At 51.0% G+C, this 24703-nt stretch overlaps 1 protein-coding gene across 1 annotated transcript in view; it reads right to left on the bottom strand.

Annotated features, from left to right (window-relative positions):
* CNNM4 (cyclin and CBS domain divalent metal cation transport mediator 4) overlaps nt 1-24703 on the bottom strand; it is a 38501-nt gene that overhangs the window by 4249 nt on the left and 9549 nt on the right. Inside the window, exons 2-5 of the mRNA XM_013967423.2 lie at nt 5704-5847; nt 5334-5468; nt 4181-4350; nt 3874-3970 (exon numbers count right to left, since the gene is read on the bottom strand). Coding sequence (XP_013822877.1) covers nt 3874-3970; nt 4181-4350; nt 5334-5468; nt 5704-5847 — 546 coding nt within the window. The remainder of the gene's footprint in view (nt 1-3873; nt 3971-4180; nt 4351-5333; nt 5469-5703; nt 5848-24703) is intronic.

Genomic DNA, 24703 nt, shown 5'->3' with positions numbered 1-24703 from the left:
TTCTAACAAACAGCCCAGTGAAAAAAGCAACCACTGAGTCTGGGTGACTGACTGAACCAAATGAGACTGTATTTAGTAACACTCCACATCTGAATTTCATTCATAAAACCAGGAACACACAGTCTGGATATTCTATGACGGGTAGCATACAGCAGCAGTCCCCAGCCTTCTTGGCACCAGGGTCCAGTTCCATGCAAAACAATTCTTCCATGGACCGAGGTGAGGGAGGATAGTTTTGGGGCCATTCGAGCACATTACATTTACTGTGCACTTCATTTCTATTACTATTACATCGGATCCACCTCAGATTATCAGGCATTAGATCCCGGAGGTTGGGGACCCGTGGTATACAACCACTAGAGGACCGTGTGCATCTATCACTCGTTCAAACTTAAGTAACACCCTGAAGTTCAATGTTTCTTATTGTTTAACATTAATTATTTGGATGACAGAATGCTTCTAATTAATGCTTATTAACACTCCAGAAACAGGGAGTGAACTTAAACCAACATACATTAGTCACATGGTGTGTTAAAACAGAGGTCCTAGGAATTTAAAAAACACAAAGTTTTGTTTCTGAATAATGAAATTATGGTATTTAATTTTCTTAGGATTTTTCCTACTTTTCTAACTTTCTAAATAAGCTATGTTACTATTAAAACAAACCCAAAAAAGGAACAAAAAAGAAAACCACAGGTAATTTTGACTTGGTAATTCCATTTCTGGAAAAAATATTCTAAGGACATAATCTTAAACACAGAAGAAGTTTTTCCATAAAGAGGTCTATATCATGCCATTATTTAGAATACAGACCCCCATGAACACGCGTAAGGGGGAAGTAACAAATGAAGGCACCTCTGCTTGGTGAGACCCTGCACAGCTCTAACTAGAAAGCTTACGGAAAAGCCTCGGTTCCCATATCAGGTAAGGACATCAGGATTCAAGCCATGTGTGTGTCAACCCCGCCATCTATTAGACAGGAGCAAGTGCAGGCGAGGAGAGGGAGGCTGAGGGGCTGGCCAGTGACACGGTCCACTCTTCTCACCAGGCAGCCTCCTGCTCAAAGGCCACTCACCACAGCCAAAAGCTGGCTGCATCTGAATGGGACCAGTGACTGCTAAATCACCTTTTTACTTTTTTAAGAGAATCCGTTTGTTTTTTTTAGGTGTGCTTTCGTATATTTGGGAAGGAAAGTAGCCCAACTGTATGAACATCAACGGGAAACAAGGGCCTGAAGTGACAGGTTTCTAGGACGGCCAGGGTCCCGGGAGCTGCTTGAAGCTTTGCACCGGAACCGGAGCCCAGAGACACTCGCCGTGCTCCTCACCCCCGGGCTCAGCAGCCCAGGCCACGGGTCTGCCAGCAGGACCTCTGCTGCCCCAGTGTACATGGGATACGGGGATCCCATGAACTGAATGATGCTGGGCCAACACGGTTCCCGTCGACCCCGGTTCAGCACTCAGGAGTGTGACCTGTGGAAGGCCAGAAACAGCACAGGGCCTTTGGTCTTTTCCCAAATACTTCCTGGTTTGACTACTATAATAGAGAAAGGACAAGTAGTAATTGAGCTCTAGCTAAACATTTTATATCAATTCTCTTGCCTACTGTGGCCAACAATTCTTAACAAGTGGGCACATGTCTTGTTCCCGTTTCACAGGAGGAAATCAAGACTCAGAGAAGGTCAGTCAGCTCCCAGAACCATTCAGCAGGTCTTGGCGGAGACGCCACTCAACTAGGGCAGTCTGAGTGGCCGCACTTCTGACTCCCAGAGGCTGCCTCCCGCTGGCCGGTGGACACCATTTCAGCCACAGAATAAAAAAGCAAAGCTTGTGAGGAAAGGTGGGAAGCGTATTTTAGAGAAAGTTGCACGTGTGTGTGCCCTGTTGCTTCAGTCGTGTCCGACTCTTTGCAACCCTATGGACTGTAGCCCACCAGGCTCCTCAGTCCTTGGGACTTTCCAGGCAAGAACACTGACAGGGGACAAGTCATCCTGCTGGAGTCTGTGTGGCCCTGAGCAGCAGGGCTCACTTGGCCTGGCCAGGAACAGCCTTTCACTCCTAGCCTGTCACCTGCAGGGGTATGTGCGTGTGCACGAGTCTTCTCAAAGACTGAAGGACCTTCGAGGAAACCCTTCCAGGACCTGGGCGAAGGGACACAGTAACACAGAACCCCAGGTCAAGCAGAACCAACACTTGTCAGGCTGGCCCACACACGTGGACGGGCGGGGCGCTGGGAGGAGGGGGCACAGGCGGCCCCAGTGCCTGCTGGGAGAGGCTAACGCAGCTGCGGGGTGCAGGCTCAGGCGACAGGAGGCAGCGCACATTTTCCCGCCATGCCTTGTTACCTGAGAGCCAGGAGAGCAGGGAGTTCCGCTTGCCAGGCGGACACCCAACCAGGGTGGAAGGTACTGGAGCAAAAGAGGAGAAGGTCAGTGATGGGTGCGGTGGACACAGAGCCACAGGAACAGCATGGAGAAGCAGCCCTGCTGGGGGCCGGGCTGCCTTGAGCAGAGAGGGGGCACCGGCTCTGACGGGGAGGGCGCTCAGAGCCCACAAATGAGCCCTGATCAGAGAAGGGCGGAAGCTGGCAGAGTGAGCCGAGTTCTCACAGTGAACACAGAGCCCCCAGAAGTCATCTCCCCTCCCTGCCGGCCACTGCAAGTGGAAAGCAAGGGCCTCCAGGTCAAGACAGGGCCCAGGCCCCCAACCCGGCTCTGAGGCACCGCTGCAGAGAAAGCGCTTAGAGGAACGTCCTGTGATGGTGTGCCCTGCTTTAGAAGGCTTCCCCAAGCTGGATGGTAAGAGGTCCTCCTGGGAGGGGCAGAGACGTCGCCCCAGGCCTGGGGCACCTGGGCAGGGGCACCTGTTCCCAAATCCGGCTCTGGAGCCTTGTTTCCCATCCCCTTCCCCGCAGGTGCCTGCTCATGCCGGTAGATGTGTGCCCGGCCGCCCAAAAGGATAGCAGCAGGCATAGTGTGGAGGCACCCATCCCCCTACCAAGCGCCGCTCAGCACCAAAACAGACTTTCCCCTCTCCAGCCCGCAGAACCGCGGCTGCCCTCAAGGCTTGGAGGCGTCACACCACTAGCGAGATGCCAAGCTGGGTGACACTTGGGCCTCGTCTGCAGGGCACCCACTCCAGCCACAAGGCCCCTCTGGTGACAGGAGCCTGAGCCTCCGGAGAAGCAGAGGGCACTGGGGCGGCAAGAGAGGCCTTCTCAGGGGCTGCCAGTCCTCTCTCCGTCCCCAAGCTCCTTTATTCCATTAGAGCCGACTCTCAACCAAGAGGCGGTGGCTCAGCCCCTTTCCTGCATGGCCAACAGGCCCTGGCCTGGCCCCCGGCCACGGGCACCTCGGATTCCTTACCCCATCCGACGCCCCTGGCCTGGTCTTCACTAGTGAGGCCACACAGCCTCCTTCCACCTGCCTCTCTCTCAACTGTTCTCCACCGTCATGGCAGCCTGCCTGCCCAGCTCGCCCATTCTGCTGGCGTGGGTCCCCCTGCTTATGGGCCACTAACGGCCTCCTGCTTTGTATCATGAGCAAACTCCATCGACTTCCTGGGCCTCCCTGACACATACCCACCAGCTCCCTTGTCTCCTCCAGGCTGGTCTCACCATCTCAGAACGCACTCTCAACTCCCCTCCAGGCTCTGCTCAGAATCCCCTTCCCATCTCCTCCCTCCACCCTCGGACCCTGTCCCCATGGGCAAATCATCTCTCCAGCCTACCTCCTCAAAGCCCGGACCCTCACTGGCCTCCCCTCCCTGAGGGCACCTGGGCAACGAGCCTGTAGACGGCCCTAGGTTCCGGGGGGGGCAGCCTGTCCATATCCCGACCCCCTCCAGACGTGCTGGGGGCGGTCCAACGACTCACCAGAAGGGGCCGAGGACAGGGCCATGGTCCCATAGTAGGAGAAGGCACCCGTCTCAAACTTCATGTTCTCCTTCCCGGCCTCCACCTCCACCTTCCCCTGAAAGAGCAAGGGTCAAGGTCACAGACTGAGAGGAGAACACCACCAGGGAGAAAAGCCTGAGGCACAAGGGAGGAGCAAGGCGTGAGTGGGCGTGGACCCCGGGAGACCTCAGGGAGGCCAAGGGGGCCCTTGGGAGGAGGATGGGCAATGGGGGGTGGGCAGAGGGCAGGCGAGGGGGCAGCACAGGCACGGGGGGCGCAGGCCCACCTGCAAGATGAGGGTGAAGTAGTCGGCCGGCTTGTTGCGGGTGTACAGGTAATGACGGACGTAGTACTTGTTGTGTTCGTCAAACTTGAGCTCCTGGATGACGTCTGGGTACTTGAGCAGCCGCAGCAGGATCTTCTCTGATATCAGAGAGGGGCTGAACTGGGGGACCTCTGAGGGAGGAGAGAGGTGGGTTTCACAGGCGGCCAGGCGGCACCTGGGGCCCGGTCACACCTGCGCTGGACAGCTCCTCATCACCTGGCCCTGCCTCCCTGGGGCGGGCAGGGGGTGCAGCCTTGGCTCCGGCCTCAGCAAACATGAAGCTGTCTGCCTGCTGGAACCACGGCTCCTGCACTAATAGAACATGACCGCGGACATATTCCTTCACCTGAGTCTCAGGTTCCTCATCTGTAAAATGGGGATTTAAAACTTCATGGGGTCACTGCTTGCTGAAATGGGGTAACAGACGTAAGACACTGAGACACGTGCCTGCCATGTGGGAGGTGCCTGGTACACATGACTAGTGCTGCTGTCAGAGTCCACAGCATCCATATCCTGGCAGAAAAATCACAGGATCACAGCTTCAGCAAGTGAGGGTGGGAAGGAAGCCAAGAGTGAGGGGAGAGGATGGGGCGGGCAGGCATGCTCCTATTTAATCACCCAGGTCTCCAAGGGAGCTATGAATCAGGGGTGAGAAGAGAGAAAAATGATTGACTGGGAGGTCAGGTCCCGTGGGACCCGGCAGATGCAGGCAGAGGGGAGGTGGAGAGATGAGAACAGAGCAGGATCCAGGGGCTTGGAGAGGATGAGCCGGCAGGGCTGCAGGTACACCCACCAGGAGGCGGCAGGTGGAAGGGCCTTCTTCTCCCTCCTCAGTGGGGAACCTGGTGCCCACCTCCCATCCTCCCAGTACAACACCTCCAAAACAAACCCGGACGCTTCCTGCAAGTTTGCAGCAGCAACTCATTAACAGGGAAAATAAACTCCAGGGATTGTCAGGGGGCAGATGGAGGGACAACGCCCTGCCCCCTTCCAGAGACAGGCTAGCTTGCCCAGGCCCTTCATCTGCTGCAGCCCTCTGGGGAGAAGGAGCCAGGACGTCTCCCTCCTCGGCTATATTCTGCTCCTACCTAAAGGGCCCCCCTCTTGCTCTTACCCGTGGACAGGAAGCGATGAGCAGCCAGAAGTAGTTGAGGTGAAATTTTCACCTTGAGTTCATTGTCAGCATCTTTGAAGGCTGAGAAGTCGCGCTTGTTCTTCTCAGAGACCCGTTTCCGGCTTCGGTTGTCAGCTGCAAGAGAGAAGCTGGAACTGAGGCCAGCGTCCCGCAAGGACTCGGGAAAAGACCAGAGCCCACCCGCCGGCTCCCAGCTGAGCGGGGCCTCCTTCCACCAGAAGCAGCGCAAGCAGCGTCTGGACCGAGACATGAAGGCCGGGAGGAAGCAGGGCCCTGGCCTCACACTCAGCCCTCCCACCCCAGGACAGCAGGGTCCGTCCCAGCGAGGCAGGTGGGGCAGGGGACTCACTGTACATATCAGACTCGTCCAGGATCTCAGACTTGATGATCTCCTCGATGACGTCCTCCAGGGTGACCAGCCCCAGCACCTCGTAGAAGGGGTCACCTTCGCCCTCGTTGTTCACCTTCTGCACGATGGCCAGGTGGGACTTCCCTGAGGAGAGAATGTAATGAGTTGGAGGAGCAGAGGGACCAGTCCTGAGACTCCTCGAGCAAAATATTAACATTTGGGGTCACGAGTCCTGAAGTTTTACTGGAAACGGATATTGCTTTTACAGAAAAGAAAACCAAAAGTATCTTTTAATTTAGGATCATGTGTTTAAATAGAATGAAGATGGCAAGTCCCTGCTTGGTGTGGTGTATCAGGGGCTCCTGGGAAGGGGAGAGCCCCACCCTGACAACCTGCAGACACAGACAGCATCCGTCAGAGCCCTGTGTGCGCCGGGTAGACACGGGGCTCCCCAAGGGGCCCCAAGGGCCACCCACATTCCTTCAGCCAGTGCCCCTTGGCAAAACTCCTCTGCGTGTACCCAGGAGCCATGATCCTGCCCAAAGCAAGGCTCTCAGTTCCCAAAGCCATTAACAAATTAGCCCAGGCTATAATTAGGCCAGGAGGGTACTATAATTAGAGGAGGGCCACCCTTGAACCCAAAACAAGAGAAAGCTAGGAGGTAGATGGTGGGGAGGAAGGACCCTCCCACAAAGCTGAGTGGAGTGGCAAGGCTTCTCAGGCCTTCTTCCGGGGTCCCACGCTTCTCGCAGGTCCCGAACCCCAGCAAGTGACAATGACAGGGCCTGGACCCCACTCTGGGTTCAAAGGGACTATGTGCCCCTCACACAGGGACAAAGGTCTGGAAAGGCCTAAGGGGAAAAGAGCCGGAGGGCCGTGAAGGTCAAGTCAGGTCTCCCGCTCAGCTTCCCCTTCATGACCCAATCTTAGCCGTGACTCTGCACCATGTCCCTGGAGGAGGTTCTTCAGGTCTCCAGGGTCCCTGGGAAGCCCAGCCCACAACTCCCACGGGCCTTGGAGGGGGAACAGAGAAATGCCACTTCCTGTGACCAGCATTTTATAAATTAAAGCAAAAAATCACAGAGTACACCACATGTGACGGGGTAAGTATTGCCCCTTTCATGAAACTTTTCCACAATGTGCCAGTCACTGCGGGACACTGATTTCCAGTTGTGGTCAAACAAGGCCTTCCCAGGAGGCACTGATGGTAAAGAGCCCACCTGCCAATGCAACAGACATAAGAGATCCAGTTTCAGTCCCTGGGGCAGCAAGATCCCCTGGAAGCCCCTGGAATGGCAACCCACTCATGTTCTTGCCTAGGATATCCCATGGACAGAGGAGCCTGGCAGGCTACAGTTTATAGTCACAAAGGGTGGGACACAACTGAAGCGACTTAGCACGCATGCACATGGTCAAATAACTCTCAGCACCTTGCCAGGCAGAACCATGGCTAGACCCATGGCTTTCCCAAGGGTCTTGAGAGATGAGCCAGCAAGAGCTTGGCCAAGGTCCTCTGTAGGCAGTGGCCAGTCAGGGACTCGAGCCTAGGGTCCAGCCCCCAGCCTCTTCATCTGCTGGATGCAGCCCGTCCAGAAGTGCCCTCTGGAGACAGAAGCAGTGTCCCCAGGGGCCTGGGGCAGCCAGTTAAACTACGTCATGGGGCGGGGCGGGGAGCCAGGATTAAAGCAAGGCAGCTCTTACCACTTTCGGACTGACACGTCCTAATTAAGCCTGGCAGTACCCAGTGTTGGGGAGACACACAGGTCTTCACAGGCACTCTGTTTGTTGGGCAGGTCGGTCGCTCATTTCAGCAGGCCAAACTGGCAGTATGTCTCAAAATTCAGGGTCCCCAACCTTGGATCTGGGAATTTCAGGGGTAGGAACTTTTTCTATGGATGCAATTTTCAAAATGCAGAAAAAGCAAAAGGGTTCATCAGAACATTCAACAATCTCAAACCTTAAGGGCAATGGATGGGGAGGGAGGTGGGAGGGAGGGTCAGGATGGGGAACACCTGTACACCAATGGCTGATTCATGTGAATGTATGGCAAAAACCACCACAATACTGTAAATTAATTAGCCTCCAATTAAAATTTTAAAATTAATTAATTTTTAAAAAAGGCAATGGAGCAGGGGCCACTGCCACTCCGGGAGAATGTGGCAGAGCGGGATGGACCAAGCATGGAAGGAAGCCCTGGAGAGACTTCAAGGCGACAGAATGCTTGGCGCCGCCTGCAGACATGCGGGGTGGGGGTGCTAGACCGCCCTGTCACTGTCGGGAGGCGGTAATGACGGTCACCTCTGGGGGTATTTGGAGTTTGAGGGAGGGCCTAAGTACCCTTCTATATCGCTCTACTTGCTGGGCATGTTTCACTTCTACAGCTTTTTATTTTTAATTGAGAAAAAAAAAAAATGAAGGGGAGAAACAAATTAAAGGGAACAAAGGGAAAGTGGTGAGAGAGGGTAGACAAGGGCCCTCCACGCCTAGCCCCTACCACAGACTGAGCCCCGGGAGCAGGTGGGTGTCGGATATGGCTCAGTTAGGGGGTCCCTGCTCACAGCCCAGAAGTCAGAGCCCCTGGAGAGAAAGGACAGTTCCTCCCCTCTGACTGACGATAACTGCAGCCATGAAATTAAAAGACGCTTGCTCCCTGGAAGAAAAGCTATGACAAACCTAGACAGCATATTAAAAACCAGAGACATCACTTTGCTGACAAAGGTCCATACAGTCAAAGCTATGGTTTTTCCAGTAGACGTGTATGGATGTGAGAGTTGGACCATAAAGAGGCTGAGTGCTGAAGAACTGATGCTTTCGAACTGTGGTGTTGGAGAAGACTCTTGAGAGTCCCTTGGACTGCAAGGAGATCCAACCAGTCCATCCTAAAGGAAATCAGTCCTGAATATTCTTTGGAAGGACTGATGCTGAAGCTCCAATCCTTTGGCCACCTGATGGGAAGAGCTGACTCATTGGCAAAGACTCTGATGCTGGGAAAGATTGAGGAATAGGGGGCGACAGAGGATGAGATGGTTGGATGACATCACTGACTCGATGACGTGAGTTTCAGCAAACTCCAGGAGACAGTGAAGGACAGGGTGCCGCAGTCCATGGGGTCCCGGAGAGTCGGACATGACTTATGACTGAACAACGGCTGAACCCTCTAACTAACCCACAGGCTCAGAACTAGCCCTGCCGCACAAATGGTCACCAGTCACCCTGGGCCTCACAGGGAAAGGTAGGCAGCTTCTCTGAAGGACCAAAATGCCCCTCCTGTGGATGAAACGAGTAGATTCCTCAGTTCCCGCTCAGTCCTCTCGCCTCCTCTTTGGGGCACCTATGTTTGTGGACTCCACTGGTGGGTGTGGGCGTCCTCTAATGGCAGTACTTTCCAGCCAGGTAGGTACCCTGTAGGTGAGTGGACCTGGGGCACCTCCCTCAGCCAGCCCTGCCCTGTAGGCTAAGAGCATGGAGCCCTGGCGCCAACTGTGGCTGGCCAGTTGGGGCCCTGACACAGAGGTCACCCTCTGCTGACCCGAGCATGGACCCTGGGCTGTGTCTGCCTTTTTCCTAACTTACGTGTCTCCAGAGAGGCCATTCTTCTAGCAGAACCTTCTCCTCCCCTGGCCAGAAAACCTCCCTTGCCCAGGTCACCAATGACCTCTGATGGTGGCATCTCATTCCCAGGAGACCGGGCCTGGCTGCAGTTTCTGAGCAACTCTCTCCCTCCTCCTGGAAACCCTCCCTCCCCTCGGCTTCCAAGCACAGCTCTCCTGGTGCTCCTCTGACCCCAGGGCTGCTTCTCCTTCCTGAGAAGAGTCCTGGGGCTCAGTCCTTGCACCTGGCCATTGCCTCAAGACTTTAAATACCAACTATACATCAAGGCATCTCCAACAACTGTTTGCAGCCCTCTCCTGTGCCCTCTAGACTCACATCCAGCTGCTGGCTGACAGCTAGCTCCACATGGATGTCTAATATTGGGGTTTTCCTGTAAGACGTTACGGAAAGAAATCAACTCTTTGGCTAACCCAGTATCTTGACCTTGACTCGGTCAACCTCCTGCCCCAGACCTGTGGAAGTGGACGGGGCTGGGGGATAAACTGCTTCCACTACTTCTTTACCCTTCTGCATCCAGCCAGTTGAGCGGATCCCATCAGCTCTGCCTGCAACGGACACCCAGAATCCAACCGCTTCTGGGAGCCTCCACTGCTACTGTCACACGCTGCTGTTTAGTCGCTGAGTTATGTCCGACTCTGTGACCCCATGGACTGCAGCCCGCCAGGCTCCTCCGACCATGGGATTCTCCAAGCAAGAATACTGGAGTGGGTTGCCATGCCCTCATCCAGGGCATCTTTCCGACCCAGGGATGGAACCTGATCTCCCGCATTGCAGGCGGATTCTTTACCACCTGAGCCACCAGGGAAGCCCAAGAGTACTGGAGCGGGTAGCCATGCCCTCCTCCAGGGCATCTTTCCGACCAGATATGGAACCAGGTCTCCCGCATGGCAGGCGGATTCTTTACCGTCTTGAGGATGCTGAGCCACGGGCATCTCCTCTCACCCAAAGAGTGAGATCCCAAGTCTTCACCCTGGACCTGAGTCTACTCTCCACACAGCAGCCAGGGGGAGCCCTGCTGCACCCCAAACCCTCCAGTGGCTCTCTCACTCCACAGAGACTCCCCACACTCCCCACAGAGGCCTGGGCCCCAAAGCCCTTCACGACGCCCTCCTCTCCAGCGCAGGTGACTCTCAGCCCCCTGGCTCTTCCTCAAGCACCTGAGGCCGCTCCCTCCGCTTGACCTGCTCCTCCCCCAACACCTGCCCGGCTCAGCCCTGCTTCAGGCCTCACTGAGTACAGAGGGCCTCACTGAGTACTGCAACCCTTCCTCCAGCCCCACAACCCGGGTCTTTATCACCTAGAATAAACAATAGGAAATGCTTGTTCACCGCGATTATCGTTTCATGGCCCAGCTTCTCCCACTAGATTGAGAGCTCCGTCATAGCAGAGGCTTTCGTCTGTGTTCCCAGAACTCAGAGCAGCGAGCGGCACATGACAGGTGTGCAATGAACACGCGTGGAATGGATGATACAGTTCACGTGGTTGTGCCTTAGGAACCAGCGGTGGAGGGGGAGAGGGACAGAGTCTGGGCAAAGAGCCCTTCTGAGTTTTAGTCATCAAGAAGCTTTCGGGATCTCCCGGGGGGCCCAGTAGGCTAGGACTCTGTGCTCCCAATGGAGGGGGCCCAGATTCAATCCCTGATCAGGGAACCAGATCCCATGTGCTGTAACTGAGACCCAGTGCAACCAAATGAAATAAATAGAATATATATTTTTTTAAAAAAAGAAGCTTCTATAATTCAGGAATTACTGTTAGCTGATTTACCATTTAGAATAAGAGGATCAATTCAGGACTCAGACTTGTGACTCTCACTGTACGATATTTATTAAATCTAATGTAGAATTTTATTTTAATGAGTCATCTCATTTGATTATGAATGTCCATTCAACTGGATAACTGGGTTTTGGGGGATGGTCTTGCCTGGAAAATCCCATGGGCGGAGGAGCCTGGTGGGCTGCAGTCCATGGGGTCATGAAGAGTCGGACACGACTGAGCATCTTCACTTTCACTTTTCACTTTCATGCATTGGAAAAGGAAATGGCAACCCACTCCAGTGTGCTTGCCTGGAGAATCCCAGGGATAGGGCAGCCTGGTGGGCTGCTGTCTATGCGGTTGCACAGAGTCGGACACGACTGAAGCAACTTAGCAGCAGCAGGAATGAGAAATGAAACATGTAAACTGACATAATGTGTCTACTCGAAAAACTGATAATCCCACATTTTCCAAAGCAGTCCTAATTAACCACCCCCAGCCCCCACTGAAAAAATGTAGCAAAAAGATTACGTTTGGCTGAGCCATATGAAATTACTGATGTTTGAGTGTTTCCAGCGAAAAAAAAGAAAAAAGACAATTGCAATTCAAACAGTTTAACCAGTCTAGGAGGATTCAGTATGGCTTCTGTGTTCTTTTTTATACTTTCCTATATAGAAATTCTAACATTTCCATAGTCAACAGTACAATCAGGAAGAAACACGTAAGAAAGAACCTCTTACAAACGTTCTCAGCGTTGCTTCTTGGGGCTTAGGGCTTCCCATGCCTCCTACACTCAAGCACTTCAAGGACGGGGAAACTCCTGTGGGGCCGGAGGCACCTTGAAGCTGCTGTCCCCAGGGCACCTCTGGGCCATATCTGGCTGCAAGCTTGCCCGCTCCACCCTGGTCAGCCTTGGCCCAGGTCAGAAACCTGCATGTGAGACCTCGAGAAACCCTGGCGCGATTGGCAGGTACAGACTGCCAAGTGGCCCAAGCAAGCCTGGGCTTCTTTCACTGCCCTCTCCCACGGGGAAGAGGAGGCAAGAAGAGGGAGGACCCAGAACCTGCCCGAGTTCCTCAGCAACCCTCCCCCACCTCTCCACCCTTCCACCTGCCCAGGCTCAGCCCTGGGTGCCCTGTGAACACTCACTGCCCCCGCCGCGCCCCAGGTCTTCCTTTCAGTACTTGCAGGGCTTGTCTCATCAGCCGCCTGGCATCCAGCCAGGTTAGGATGCAGCTCGGCACGGCACGGTAACTCACTCCTCTCCAAGCATCCTCCCACCACCCCTCACCCAATGCCAGCACACAGCAGACACTCCAAAGCCTTTGCTAGAAACACACAGGGAGGTCTCCAGGGGCACTGGAAAGCCCATTCCTCAACCCGCCACAACTCCCATTTTAGCAAGTGCCTGTGTCCTCTTCTCCTCCATAAAAAACCTTTATAGTCTCTCAAAGACCATAAGAAAAACACACATTACTAGGTGCTGGATTTCAAAGTCCACAAGAGCTCCAAGAGGCCCTACTCACCTGCTCTAGCCGCCTTTGCTCACGGAAAGATCCAGGGGCCCCAGGTCAGACGCGGGCATCCCACAACCCAAAATGGTGTCCTCGGCATCTCTTCCTGGCCTCCCGCAGGTCCCATCTCCTGCCAACCCAGGTTCCAGGGCTGGCCCTGAACTCTCAGCAACCCCCACCAGGAGAGGAGCTGGCCAGGCTGCCAGAAGATAGAGCCCTGGGCCAGAGGTCGGCACCTGCAGACAGGGGGCACCCCCATTTCCTGGGAATCCCCCTCCTCTGCCCTCCTCCATCCGGCCAGGGCAGGATTAAGCTGACTATTAATAGTGCTGACCTCAGCCAGCAGGAGGAGCCTCGGCCCAGCCCAGCAGGAAGGCAGGGCTGGGCAGGAGAGGGACCAGAGAGGCAAAGCACAGCCCTCCCAACCCCAGTGCCATCGGTTCCAGGGGGTGGGAGAGTTACACGCAGAAAGAATACCGCAGAGCATCTACAGCAGGGAAGGCCTGACTGGGGAGGACCGGGAGGGAACTGTTTAATCAATGAGCAATTTAAAAGAACAGAGGGGCTTCCCCGGTGGCTCGGTGGGTAAGACTCCACCTGCTAATGCAGGAGACACGGGGTCGATCCCGGGTCCCAGAAGATCCACGTGCCATAGCGCAACGAAGCCCCTGTGTCACAAGCACTGAAACCTGCCTGCTTCAGGCCCCCCAAGCTGCAACTACCAAGCTCGGGGGCTGCAACTACTAAGGCTCTCGTGCCTAGAGCCTGTGCTCCCCAACACAAGAAGCCACAGCAAAGAAAAGCCCCAGCACTGCAATTAGCGTATTCCCCCACTTGCTGCAACCAGAGAAAGCCCACTCACAGCAACAAAGACCCAGGGCAGCCAAAACTAAAATTAAATAAATAAAGCTTTTAATATATTAAAAAAAAACAGTGAAAAAACTTTTTAGTTTTTTAATGACAAGAACACCGAGGAGGCCCTTAATTCATTAGAATCATTTTAATAAATTAAAATATGAGGCCATGGTGACTAGAAGAGAGCGCTATTGGAAAGAACAATGAAATTTTTCCATCATGATCTGACAGCATGCATCAAGACGTAAAACATGTAAGACCTTGGCCTAGCCAGTTTTCCTTCACTCCTAAGACCTTAACACAAAAGAAGTGCCCAGGCCATGAGCAAGGTGCGCCCAGGAGGGTCCTACCCAGTGTGGTTTATGACACAGTACGCCAGCCACTATAAAGGCTGACGTAGATACAGATTTATTTATTCACATTTGTGTAAAGCGGATAGCTCCAAAACAGGGCAGCAAGAGCGACAGTGGTTTCTTTTGCTTTGGCTTAATGCATTTTTAAGGGTAAGATGGTAAAGAATCTGCCTGCAATGCAGGACACCCTAGTTTGATCCCTAGGTCTGGAGGATTCCCTGGAGAAAGGAATGGCAACCCACTCGAGTCAGTATTCTTGCCTGGAGAATTCCACGGACAGAGGCTACAGCTCATGGGGTCGAATTTTAAATGGAGTTTAAAGTCAGCCTGTGTTACTTTTTAATGTTTCCATTTATAATCAGAAAAGAAAAGAAGTCTTTCTCGTCTTGAAGGGGAGAAGCAATCTAGTTCGCTGCTGACTCACTGGAAGAAAACCCAACAAGAACTACGGTGGCAGGATGAGGGTGACTCTTTTAATTCTCAATCATTTCCCACTTTTCTGAAAGTTTCAATGATAAAATCCACTAGTTCTATTTTTAACTAAAAATATAAGGCACACCTTTCTGCACCTGGCATGCTGCACTCGGTGACGTCGCTGTAGCACAGGCCTCCTCAACTGCCCCGTGGAGAAATCCGCTGGTAGGGGCCAGGATAGAGCTGCTGCTGATGGACACACAATCGTTTCCAGGTGTCTTCCTACTGCAGACAAGCCCGCAAGGATAATCCCTCATTTGGCACATGTGAGATAACATTTATAGATGTGGAGTCACTAAGTCAAAGGGCAAATTTGACAGAAACCTCCAAACTGCCTTCTCCGGGATGTGTCCGCGTTTACACTCTCACCTATAGAAGTTATACTTGGTGGTTGCTGACTCATTCCTCCATGTCTAGATGTACAGCAGGTACTCGATAAGTAAGCTACTCAGTAAATATCACCAATGAAAATACTGCCTTTTGGTGGGTTTTTAAAAGGAAAGACATGAAAATGGATGGTAAGAAAAAGGGTTAAACAGAGTCAAGCAGAAAAAAAAAAAAAGAAAGTGATATGGGGACAGCCTCATGGAAAAGAGAGATGGAAACGGAGGCTCGGGCGCTCACTTGCTCAGGAGTGCGCAGGTCAAAGGGGTTCACAGACTGACCGGGAAGCCAGCCAGCCCGGCCACCCTGAGCAAGACAACCACCCAGGGACCTCCCCGGTGGCCCAGTGGTTAAGAATCCACCTTCCAATGCAGGGGACTGGGGCTCGATCCCTGAGCCGGGAACCAAGACCCCACAACCTGCAGGGCCACGAAGCCCGAGCACAGCTAGAGAGTCTGTGAGCCACAACGGAAGACCCCGCATGACGCAGAGAAGATTCCACGTGCCACAACTAACACCCCGACGCAGCCAAATAAAGAAAGATTAAAAAAAGACAGCAACGCAGACATGGCTTGTCAGGACAGGATCTCCAAAGGCGGTACCTATCCCCGACACTGTTTCCATGGATTTTTAATCCAAGATATATAAGCAACTTTAGCTTTTGTTACTACACAGACTGACCATGGGTGGGTCCAGACTAGGTCTGCAAGCCAGCAGGTCACCAGCCATCACGGTTGACCAAGGGGCTCCGGGGCTCCTGCACACCCTCACTCACTCACACACTCACTCACTCATATTCTACCAAATCGAGAGCAAGTGCAGACAGGGATTTACACATGATGTGAAAAACATAACTGGAGCAAAGCTCACAAGATAGAGCTGCTTACCAAGGAAATCCCGGGGTGAAGACAGAGGCCCCTACAAAGGCCCTCTTGCCACCAGCCTCCCCAAGCAGCATTGGGGGGAAATCAGTAAGGATGGAGTCAGGGCTGAGTGACTGGCCAAAATAATTCACAACAAAGAAAACTATGTGAAACATAGACATACAGCCACTGTCAGTATTGAGGGACCCCAGCACAAGGGTATTTTGTGCCTTGAGAAAATATATAAAGTATTTGCTAGAGATGATAGGAAGTGATAACTATTAGCAAAACATTTTAAAAGAGCGGTTATTCTATTTTTACTTCTTTAAAAATTTTTTCCTTTGTTTTATAATATTTGTATTAGTAAAACATATACATATACAGTGTTTGAACGGAAATAGAAATTTTAAAAATTTAGAGGAAGGACTTCTCTGGCAGTCCAGTGGTTAAGAATCTGAGCTTCTTACTCAAGTGGCAAGGGTTCAATCCCTGGTCAGGGAACTAAGATCCCACATGCCGTGTGGAGTGGCCAAAACAATTACAAAAAAAAAAACATTTTTTTTTCCTAATAAGGTCCATAATCCAAAAAGTTTAAAGAGCTATTTAGAGCCTCCCTGTAAAGGTGGCCACACTTTCTTTGTCCCTTCACTTAGTAGACACTTGGATGTCCCTCCCAGGGTCCACTCCCCCCGACCCCTGAGCAGTCAGGGCGAGTGAGGTGGGGGAGGGGGGCGGGAACTGTCCCCCTCTCCTCTCCCCCATCCCTGAGGAGCACCTATGATGGATCCCACTCTTCACAGGAGGGAACCCCTGCTCAGAGAGGTCCCTGCCCAGGATCGTACTGTGAGGGAGTGAGCAAGCTGGGATTCAGAAATGGGACTTCCCCAAAAGGCCTTCTTTAACCCAAGTGCCCCAGGGGTGAAGCTGTTGACAAGCAGATGCTGGGGGACCCTAAGCCTGGTCTCTCACGCTGGGGACAGGTCTTCATGCCTTTGATTTTTCAGTTAACCAGTAGTCTCTAATTTCCAACCTTTTATGATGGAAAATAAAAGCATATACAAAAGCAGAGGAAATAATATAATTACACCCTTCACGTACCTCAAACAATTAACGACTCCTCTGGCCAATCTTGTTTCCTCTCTCCTCCCACCCACTCCACTGGCTTATTATGAAGGAAATCCCAGATCTTATCTGTAAACATCTGCTACTTTTACCCAAGCACTTCAGTGGTATGGTTTAGTCACTCAGCCATGTTCAACTCATGCGACCCCATGGACTGTAGCCCGCCAGGCTCCCCCATCCCTGGGATTCTCTAGGCAAGAACACTGGAGTGGGTTGCCATTTCCTTCTCCACTTCACTAAGCATCTCTAAAAGTTAAGGCCCCTTTAAAAAAAGCAAACCACAACAGCATCATCACACCCAAACATGTAACTCCTTAAGATCCTCAGCAGTCAGTGCTCTAACTTCCCCCATTTTCTAGTAATTTTTTCTCACATTTAACTTATTTTTACATGATTTTTTAATAGCAGTAACAACAGCAGAAGAAGGAAATTAATGTAACTTTTAATCTTGCCTTTCGTCAGAGGTAAGTACTGGTAACTGCATGTTTTCTTTGGCCTTTTAAAATTAATATACATAAATAAAATAGTACCATACACCAGGGACCAAAAGGTTCATTCGTGTTTTTCCATGTATTCAAAAACTTGAACTTTCTGGCAAACCCAATATATCTTCTCCATGCACTGGATCATCGGGTAAATAGTTTTGTATCCTGCTTTTCAAATATTCCACATAGTCTGTATTTGCCCATGTCATAGAAATATCTGTAGAAACTGAATGGCCTCATAGTATTTCATTGTACACATATACACATAATCCCAAGCCCCACTGGGTTCCTAAAATGTGCCCTTCCCCTTTTCTTGCCGTTATGAAAATCCCTGTAATAAACATATTTGGGTCTATCTTCATGTCCTTAAGATAGATATCTGGAAGGAGAATACCTGGATCAAAGGACAGGGGTTATTTCTTGTTTGTCTGAAGTTTTTCAGTTAGCTGAGGCGTGAGTTCAGACCTCGAGCTGGTGTCTTGGTCCTCAGGGATATAAAAACCTCTCCTGGAGGACACAGGCGGGGATGGTGCAGAAGGCGGGGAGGAACACAGAACTGGAGGAGCGTTACACAGCAGAGGAAATAGGAGAGAAGATGCTGGCCCGGCTGACCCGCTCTGTGACAGGAGGAAGGAGCAGCCAGCCTCCTGACTTCAGGCACTTCCAGCAAACTGATTCTCTCTCGCCCAGTCCTCTGGTCTCAGCAGCCCCTCTGGCCTTTCCCCCTAGAACCCCAGCTCCTGGCTGCCTGGCCTCCCACCCCAGAGCCCCCCACCCCAGGAGGCGCCCCTTCCCCATCACTCCTCGCACGATGGCTCACAGACTCACAGCATACTTACTGCCTTGAGAGGCATCCCCTCTTCGGACCTGTTTGTGCAACCAGCTAATAATCTACAGGCAAATCAATCTAAAAACTGGACCACCGTCCAGGAATAGAGATGCAGACGAAGAGAACAGTCTTGCGGACACAGTGAGGGGAGGAGAGAGCGAGACGAGTTAAGAAAGAAGCACTGAAACATATGTCACCATGTGTAACAGAGCTAGTGGGAAGCTGATGTACTTACTCAGCGCTCTGTGATGATCCAGAGGGGTGGGCTCCGGGGCAGGTGGGACGGAGGCCAAACAGGGAGAGGGTATACGTGCGCGTATGGACGACTCACCTTGTTGCGAGGCAGAAACCGACACAACATTGTAAAGCAATTATCCTCCCATTAAAAATAAATTTAAAAAAATTAAATGGGGCATCCATGGCCCACATGTCTCGTGTTAGCCGTGAAGACATAACAGGAAATCCTCTTAAATGCTGACATCAAGATACCTTAAGTCTAAAGCTGAAACTCCAATACTTTGGCCACCTCATGCGAAGAGCTGACTCATTGGAAAAGACTTTGATGCTGGGAGGAATTGGGGGCAGGAGGAGAAGGGGACGACAGAGGATGAGATGGCTGGATGGCATCGCTGACTTGATGGACGTGAGTCTGAGTGAACTCCGGGAGTTGGTGATGGACAGGGAGGCCTGGCATGCTGCGATTCATGGGGTCACAAAGAGTCGGACACGACTGAGTGACTGAACTGAACTGAACTGAACTGAACTGAACCCCTCAGTTGGGCTGGTTTTCTCCTGAACTAACCTAGTAATCCTACCCCTTTCACACACAAAAAAGGGGGGGGGGGGTCCTTGCTGAATCCCAGTTGGTTCCTGATAGTCACACATGTTCCCAAATAATTTGTAAACTATTAAAATAACTCAAGACCTTGATATCGTAAACCTGAAGGAGAAAAAAACTAAAAAATTGGGGAAAAAAAAAAAAAGACCTGCAGCAACATTTGCTGTGATGTAAGAGGCTTGTTGTCAGAAGGAGAAGCAGGTGAGGCGGAAGGAGAGGGTGAGAATATTACTTACTATGTTCAAATTTGCTTGCCTAAATTGGGATATTTTGAAAGAAAGGAAAAGATGTAATAATTAAGCAATTATTTTTCCTATCACAACAACAAAAACCTAACAGGGACACCCTATACTAATATCTTTCTCAATTTTTTTTTTTAACGGCAGAAGAAATAATTAGAGACCTATCTCCCTCATGAATGTAGATACCAATATTCTAAAAAAGGAAAAAAAAAAAAATTCTAAAAAAGGTACTGGCAAATCCAGTGATGTGTAAAAAGAATACATCGTGACTGTTAGGTTTATTCCAGTTATGCAACAAATGTTTAAGGATTAACACTCAAAAATCAATCAGTATAATTCAGAAAAAAGGAGATTTATCATTCAATCATCTCAATAGATATTTAAACAAGGATGCCCGCTGTCACCAGGTCAACATGATCCCAAAGGTCCTAACCAGTGAAATAAGGCAAGAACAAGATATAAAATGCTTAAAGTTGATCAGTAGTGTTGTCATTATTCATAGGCAACATAATCACACGTGTAGAAAAGCCAAAAGAATCTAAAATAAACTATTAGAATAGTCAACTTGGTAAGGTCAATAAATTCAGAGTCACTATACAAAAATTAACTATATTTCACTATACTTGCGTAATGTAATAAAGAATACATCTGAGATTTCCCTGGTGGTCCAGGAGTTAAGAACCTCCACTTCCACCAAAGAAGGCTCAGGTTTAATTCCTGATGAGGGAACTAAGATCCCACATGCCACACAGTCCAGCCAAATATATACATATATATGTGTGTGTGTGTGTGTGTGTGTGTGTGTGTGTTTAATTAAAAGAATATACCTGGTCTCTGATCCTGCTTCCTGTCAAAGAGTTTGGAAAACGCTTGGACTTGCTGAGTGACAGCAGTGTCTCTGTGATGTTAATAAGGTGACTCTGGGCGGGACCCTAGAGGGAGACTGGAGATGGTCACCAGTTAAATACAAGAAGCTACACAAGGCCCTGCCTCCAGGGAAGGCTGATGACTGCCCCAGTCATGCTAAGGAAGTTCTGATGATGAAAACTCTAGATCTCAAAGCTCAGGGGAGCATCCCGGTTGGCGAAACCACTGATGGACCAGGAGCGTGACACACCCTGGCTCAGGGGGAGAAGGCCCGGAACACTCTGTCCCTCAGACAGACCCCATCCTAGGTACAGCCCTTAAAATAAAGCTGCAGTCCTGAGTGGAGCACTCTTCTGAATCCTGTGAGCCATTCTAGCAAATTCTCAAACCTGAGGGGGGCTCATGAGAACCCCTGAACTTATAGCCAGTTGGCCAGACGCACACAGGTGTAGGGAAACCCGCTTGAGGCTGGCATCTGACATGAGGGCAGTCTGTGCAGGACTGAGCCCTCTGAGGGCAGTGAGGCCACCAACTCCAAGTGGCTAGCACCTGAGCTGAACTGCAGAACACCCTGGTTGGAACAATCTGAAACAAACATTTGGAAAAAGAATTTTTTAAAATCACCAAATATCTAGCAATAAATCTAAGAAAAGCGTGAGACTTCTACACAGAAAATGACTATTATCATTGAAAGAAATTAAGAGAGTACAAATTAGGAACTTCCCTGGTATTACAGTGGCTAAGACCCTGAGCTCCCAATGCAAGGCGCCTGGGTTCCATCTCTGGTCAGGGAACTTGATCCCACATGCTACAAATAAGATCTGGTGCAGCCAAATAAATAAAATTTTAAGTATAGATTTGAAAAAACAGAGAGAGAGAGCATGTACTAATACAGGGGTAACCATGTTTGGAGACTGGAAGATTCTTTACTATAAAGATGTTAAGTTTCCAAGTTATATATTAAAAAAAAAAAAGATAGTGCTAAGTCTGATTCTTTCGATCCCACAAACTGCAGTCTGCCAGGGTCCTCTGTCCATGGGATTCTCCAGGCGAGAATACTGGAGTGGGTTGCCATTTCCACCTCCAAGAGAATCTTCCCAACCCAGGGATCAAACCCAGGTCTCCCGTATTTTGGGCAGATACTGACTGAGCTACACAGGAAATCAATGCAATTCCATACAATTCCCAGGCAAGAGGTTAAATCTTGAAGAACAACAAAGAACACAGTGTTTAACATTAACCAAAGTTCACTATAAAACTATAGTTCACTATAAAACTACTGCAATTGTGGCAATGCAGTACTGGAAAAAGTAAAAAATAAACAGACCAATGGAAGAGGATCCAGAGACAGACCCCCACATATAGCATGTTCAGTGGAGGAACGAGTCTTTTCAATGAGTTCTGCTGGAGTAGTTGGACATCCATAGGAACAAAAAAAAAAAAAAAATTTTTTTTTAACCTGTAACACATAAAAAACAAATTCCAGAAGGATTATAGCTCTCTAAGGTAAACAATACAGCTTCCCGAATATAACACAAGATTCCTCCTGGTTTTCATACAGGCAAAGAATCTTAATGCATTTGTGTGTGCATGCTCAGTCGTGTCTGACTCTTTGTGACCTCATGGATTGTAGCCCGCCAGGCTCCTCTGTCCATGGGATTTCCCAGGCAAGAATACTGGAGTGGGTTGCCGTTTCCACCTCCAGGGGATCTTCCCGACCCAGGAATTGAACCTCTGAGTCTCCTGCTTTGGCTGGTGGATTCTTCACTACTACACAACCTGGGAAGCCCCAAAGAATCTTTAACAAGGAATAAAAAGCATTAATCACCAAAATGGATGATAAGCAGCTGAAAACGTGATCAACAATAGTCACTAAGAAACTCTACATTAAAATCACAAAGAAAATAAAATTACAGTGATACACTACCACCCACATACCTGACCAGTTAAATAACTTTTCTTTTTTAATGTAGAACAGATAGCACATTTTTTAGCCTGGGGTTATTGGGATATCCCAATCTTCTGGTCTCATTTTCAGAATCTACAATCTCACTAAGTGACACAGAACAGCAGTTGAGGGCTTGGCCCCCGGGAGGGGAGCAGTCTGGGGCGGCCACTTAGCTGTCACGTGGCTGAGAAAGGAAGATTTTTGTCCTCTCTGAGCCTAGGCTCCCCGTCTACAGCGCTTGGAGGGTTAACCCATGATTCAACAAAGGCTAACCATTCATGAAGGCACTTCCTTCTTCATGATCCCTGCTCCACCCTCTTCCAGACCGTGGGTCCCCCTCTTGTTCCTGCTTCTCTGTCACAGCTTCTCGCCTCCCTAGCCGGGGCACCAAGGAGGACCGGCAACTGGCAGGTCCTGAGATGAGAGAACCCACGCAGGGCGCAGCCACGCTGCTTCCCAGGCCATCCCCCCAGGGCAGCGACCCCCACTCTGTGCTCCTGCAGTGAAGGCACTGGCGATCGGGATGGTGGCAGGAATTTGCAGGAAAAAAAATTATAAGTAAATGAGGAGCATTTCCTCAGTTTTAAGTTACCGTTCTGGACTTTTCTTTTCCTTAAGCTCTGGCTTCTGTTACCCTTAACATACTCGCTAGGGTCCAGATAAGATGCCACCTTAAATTAAAAAGAATTAAAAAGAGCCTGTAATTATATAGCAGACTCTTTTTGACCTCAATGTCTTCATAATTCCAAGAAAGGCACCACGCCCAGACGGTGGGGCAGCTGCCAGCCAAGCTGGTACGTGAGAACCACCATGGCCCAAATGGGGGCATCTTTCGGACGGTAATAACAGTAATGTTTAAGATAGCTGACCCTGCATGACGACACGGTGTCGGGCCCTGAGCTAAGCCCCGTGCGTGCCTCACCTCATTCCGTCCTCCCCACAGCCTCTGGCTAGATGCTGTCATTAATGTGGGTGACCGAGTCACCAGCCACCACATAGCCCAAAAGCCAGGCACTGTTTTGAGCCTTTAACAAAATAAACTCCACTACATAAGCTTTTGCCCCTCTTTAAACTCCCTCTTGGGAAAGTCTGATGAGAGACGGCTGTACATTAAAGCAGGGCTCCAGGTGACTTTGCATATGTGCACAGGCCTGCGTGTGTGTGTGTGTGTGTGTGTGTGTGTGTGTGTGTGTGTGTGTGTGTGTGTGTGTGTGTGAGAGAGGGAGGGGATCACCTGCCTGGAGGGGAGAAATGCGTATGCCTGTCTGCCCGTGTAAAAGCATGTCCCTGTGTGTAAGTGAGCCTGCCTGTGTGGGGTGTGTGTGGCTGGACAGGGGGATGTGCGCGTGTATATGGATGTGTGTGGGGTGTGCAGTGGGTGGGCAGGAGTTCTGTGTGTGAGTGTGTGGGTGTGGGTATGGAGCTGTGTGAGTGTGAGGGTGTAGCTTTGGGGTTGTGTGTGTGAGTGTGCGGGTGTGGGTATGGGGCTGTGCGTGTGACTGTGCGGGTGTGGGTATGGGGTTGTGTGTGTGAGTGTGGGTATGGGGTTGTGTGTGTGAGTGTGGGTATGGGGTTGTGTGTGTGAGTGTGTGGATGTGGGTATGGGGTTGTGTGTGTGGGTATGGGGTTGTGTGTGTGAGTATGCAGGTGTGGATATGGGGCTATGTGTGTGTGTGCGGGTGTGGCTGTAGGGTTTCGTGTGTGTGGAGTGGGTGGGTGGGAGTTGTGTGTATGTGTGCATGGGGTTGTGTGTGTGTTTGTCAGTGTGGGTATGGGGCTGTGTGTGTGTGTGTGGCTGTGGCTGTAGGGGGTTGTTGAGTGTATGGGTATGGACGTGTGGGGGACTGTTAAGTGTGTGGGGGTGTGGATGTGTCTGGGTGTGCAGTGGGTGGGCAGGAGTTGTGTGTGCGAGTGTGCGAGTGGGTATGGGGTTGTGTGTGTGGGGGGTGGGTATGGGGTTGTGTGTGTGTGTGTGCGTGTGTGCGTGTGTGGGTATGGGTGTGTGTGTGTGTGTGTGTGGCTCTGGGGTTCTGTGAGTGTGCGGGTGTGGATATGGGGTTGTGTGTGTGTGTGGGTATGGGGTTGTGTGTATGAGTGTGCGGGTGTGGGTATGGGGTTGTGTGGGTGTGGGTGTGGGTATGGGGTTGTATGTGTGTGTGTGTGTGTGTGGGTATGGGGTTGTGTGTGTGCGTGTGCGTGTGTGGGTATGGGGTTGTGTGTATGAGTGTGCGGGTGTGGGTATGGGGTTGTATGGGTGTGGGTGTGGGTATGGGGTTGTATGTGTGTGTGTGGCTGTGGGGTTCTGTGAGTGTGCAAGTGTGGGTATGGGGTTGTGTGTGTCTGTGTGGGTATGGGGTTGTGTGTGTGAGTGTGCGGGTATGGGGTTGTATGTGGGTATGGGGTTGTGTGTGTGAGTGTGCAGGTGTGGGTATGGGGTTGTGTGTGTGAGTGTGCAGGTGTGGGTATGGGGTTGTGTGTGGGTGTGGGTATGGGGTTGTGTGTGTGTGTGTAGCTGTGGGTATGGGGTTGTGTGTGTGTGCGGGTGTGGGTGTGGGGTTGTGTGTTGAGTGTGTAGGTATGGATATGGGGTTGTGTGTGTGAGTGTGCGGGTGTGGGTATGGGGTTGTATGTGTGAGTGTGTAGGTGTGGGTATGGGGTTGTGTGTGTGTGTGTAGGTGTGGGTATGGGGTTGTGTGTGTGTGTGCGGGTGTGGGTGGGGGCTGTGTGTGTGCAGGTATGGCTGTAGGGTTGTGTGTGTGTGTGTGGAGTGGGTGGGTGGGAGTTGTGTGTGTGTTCGGATGTGGGTATGGGGTTGTGTGTGAGTGTGTGGCTGTGGCTGTGGGGTTATGTGAGTGTGTGGCT

The sequence above is a fragment of the Capra hircus genome, chromosome 11 (assembly GCF_001704415.2).
Source record: "Capra hircus breed San Clemente chromosome 11, ASM170441v1, whole genome shotgun sequence".
Lineage (NCBI taxonomy): Eukaryota > Metazoa > Chordata > Mammalia > Artiodactyla > Bovidae > Capra > Capra hircus.
The sequence above is the reverse complement of the archived record's forward strand: the minus strand, read 5'-3'. Positions and strand labels throughout refer to the sequence as shown.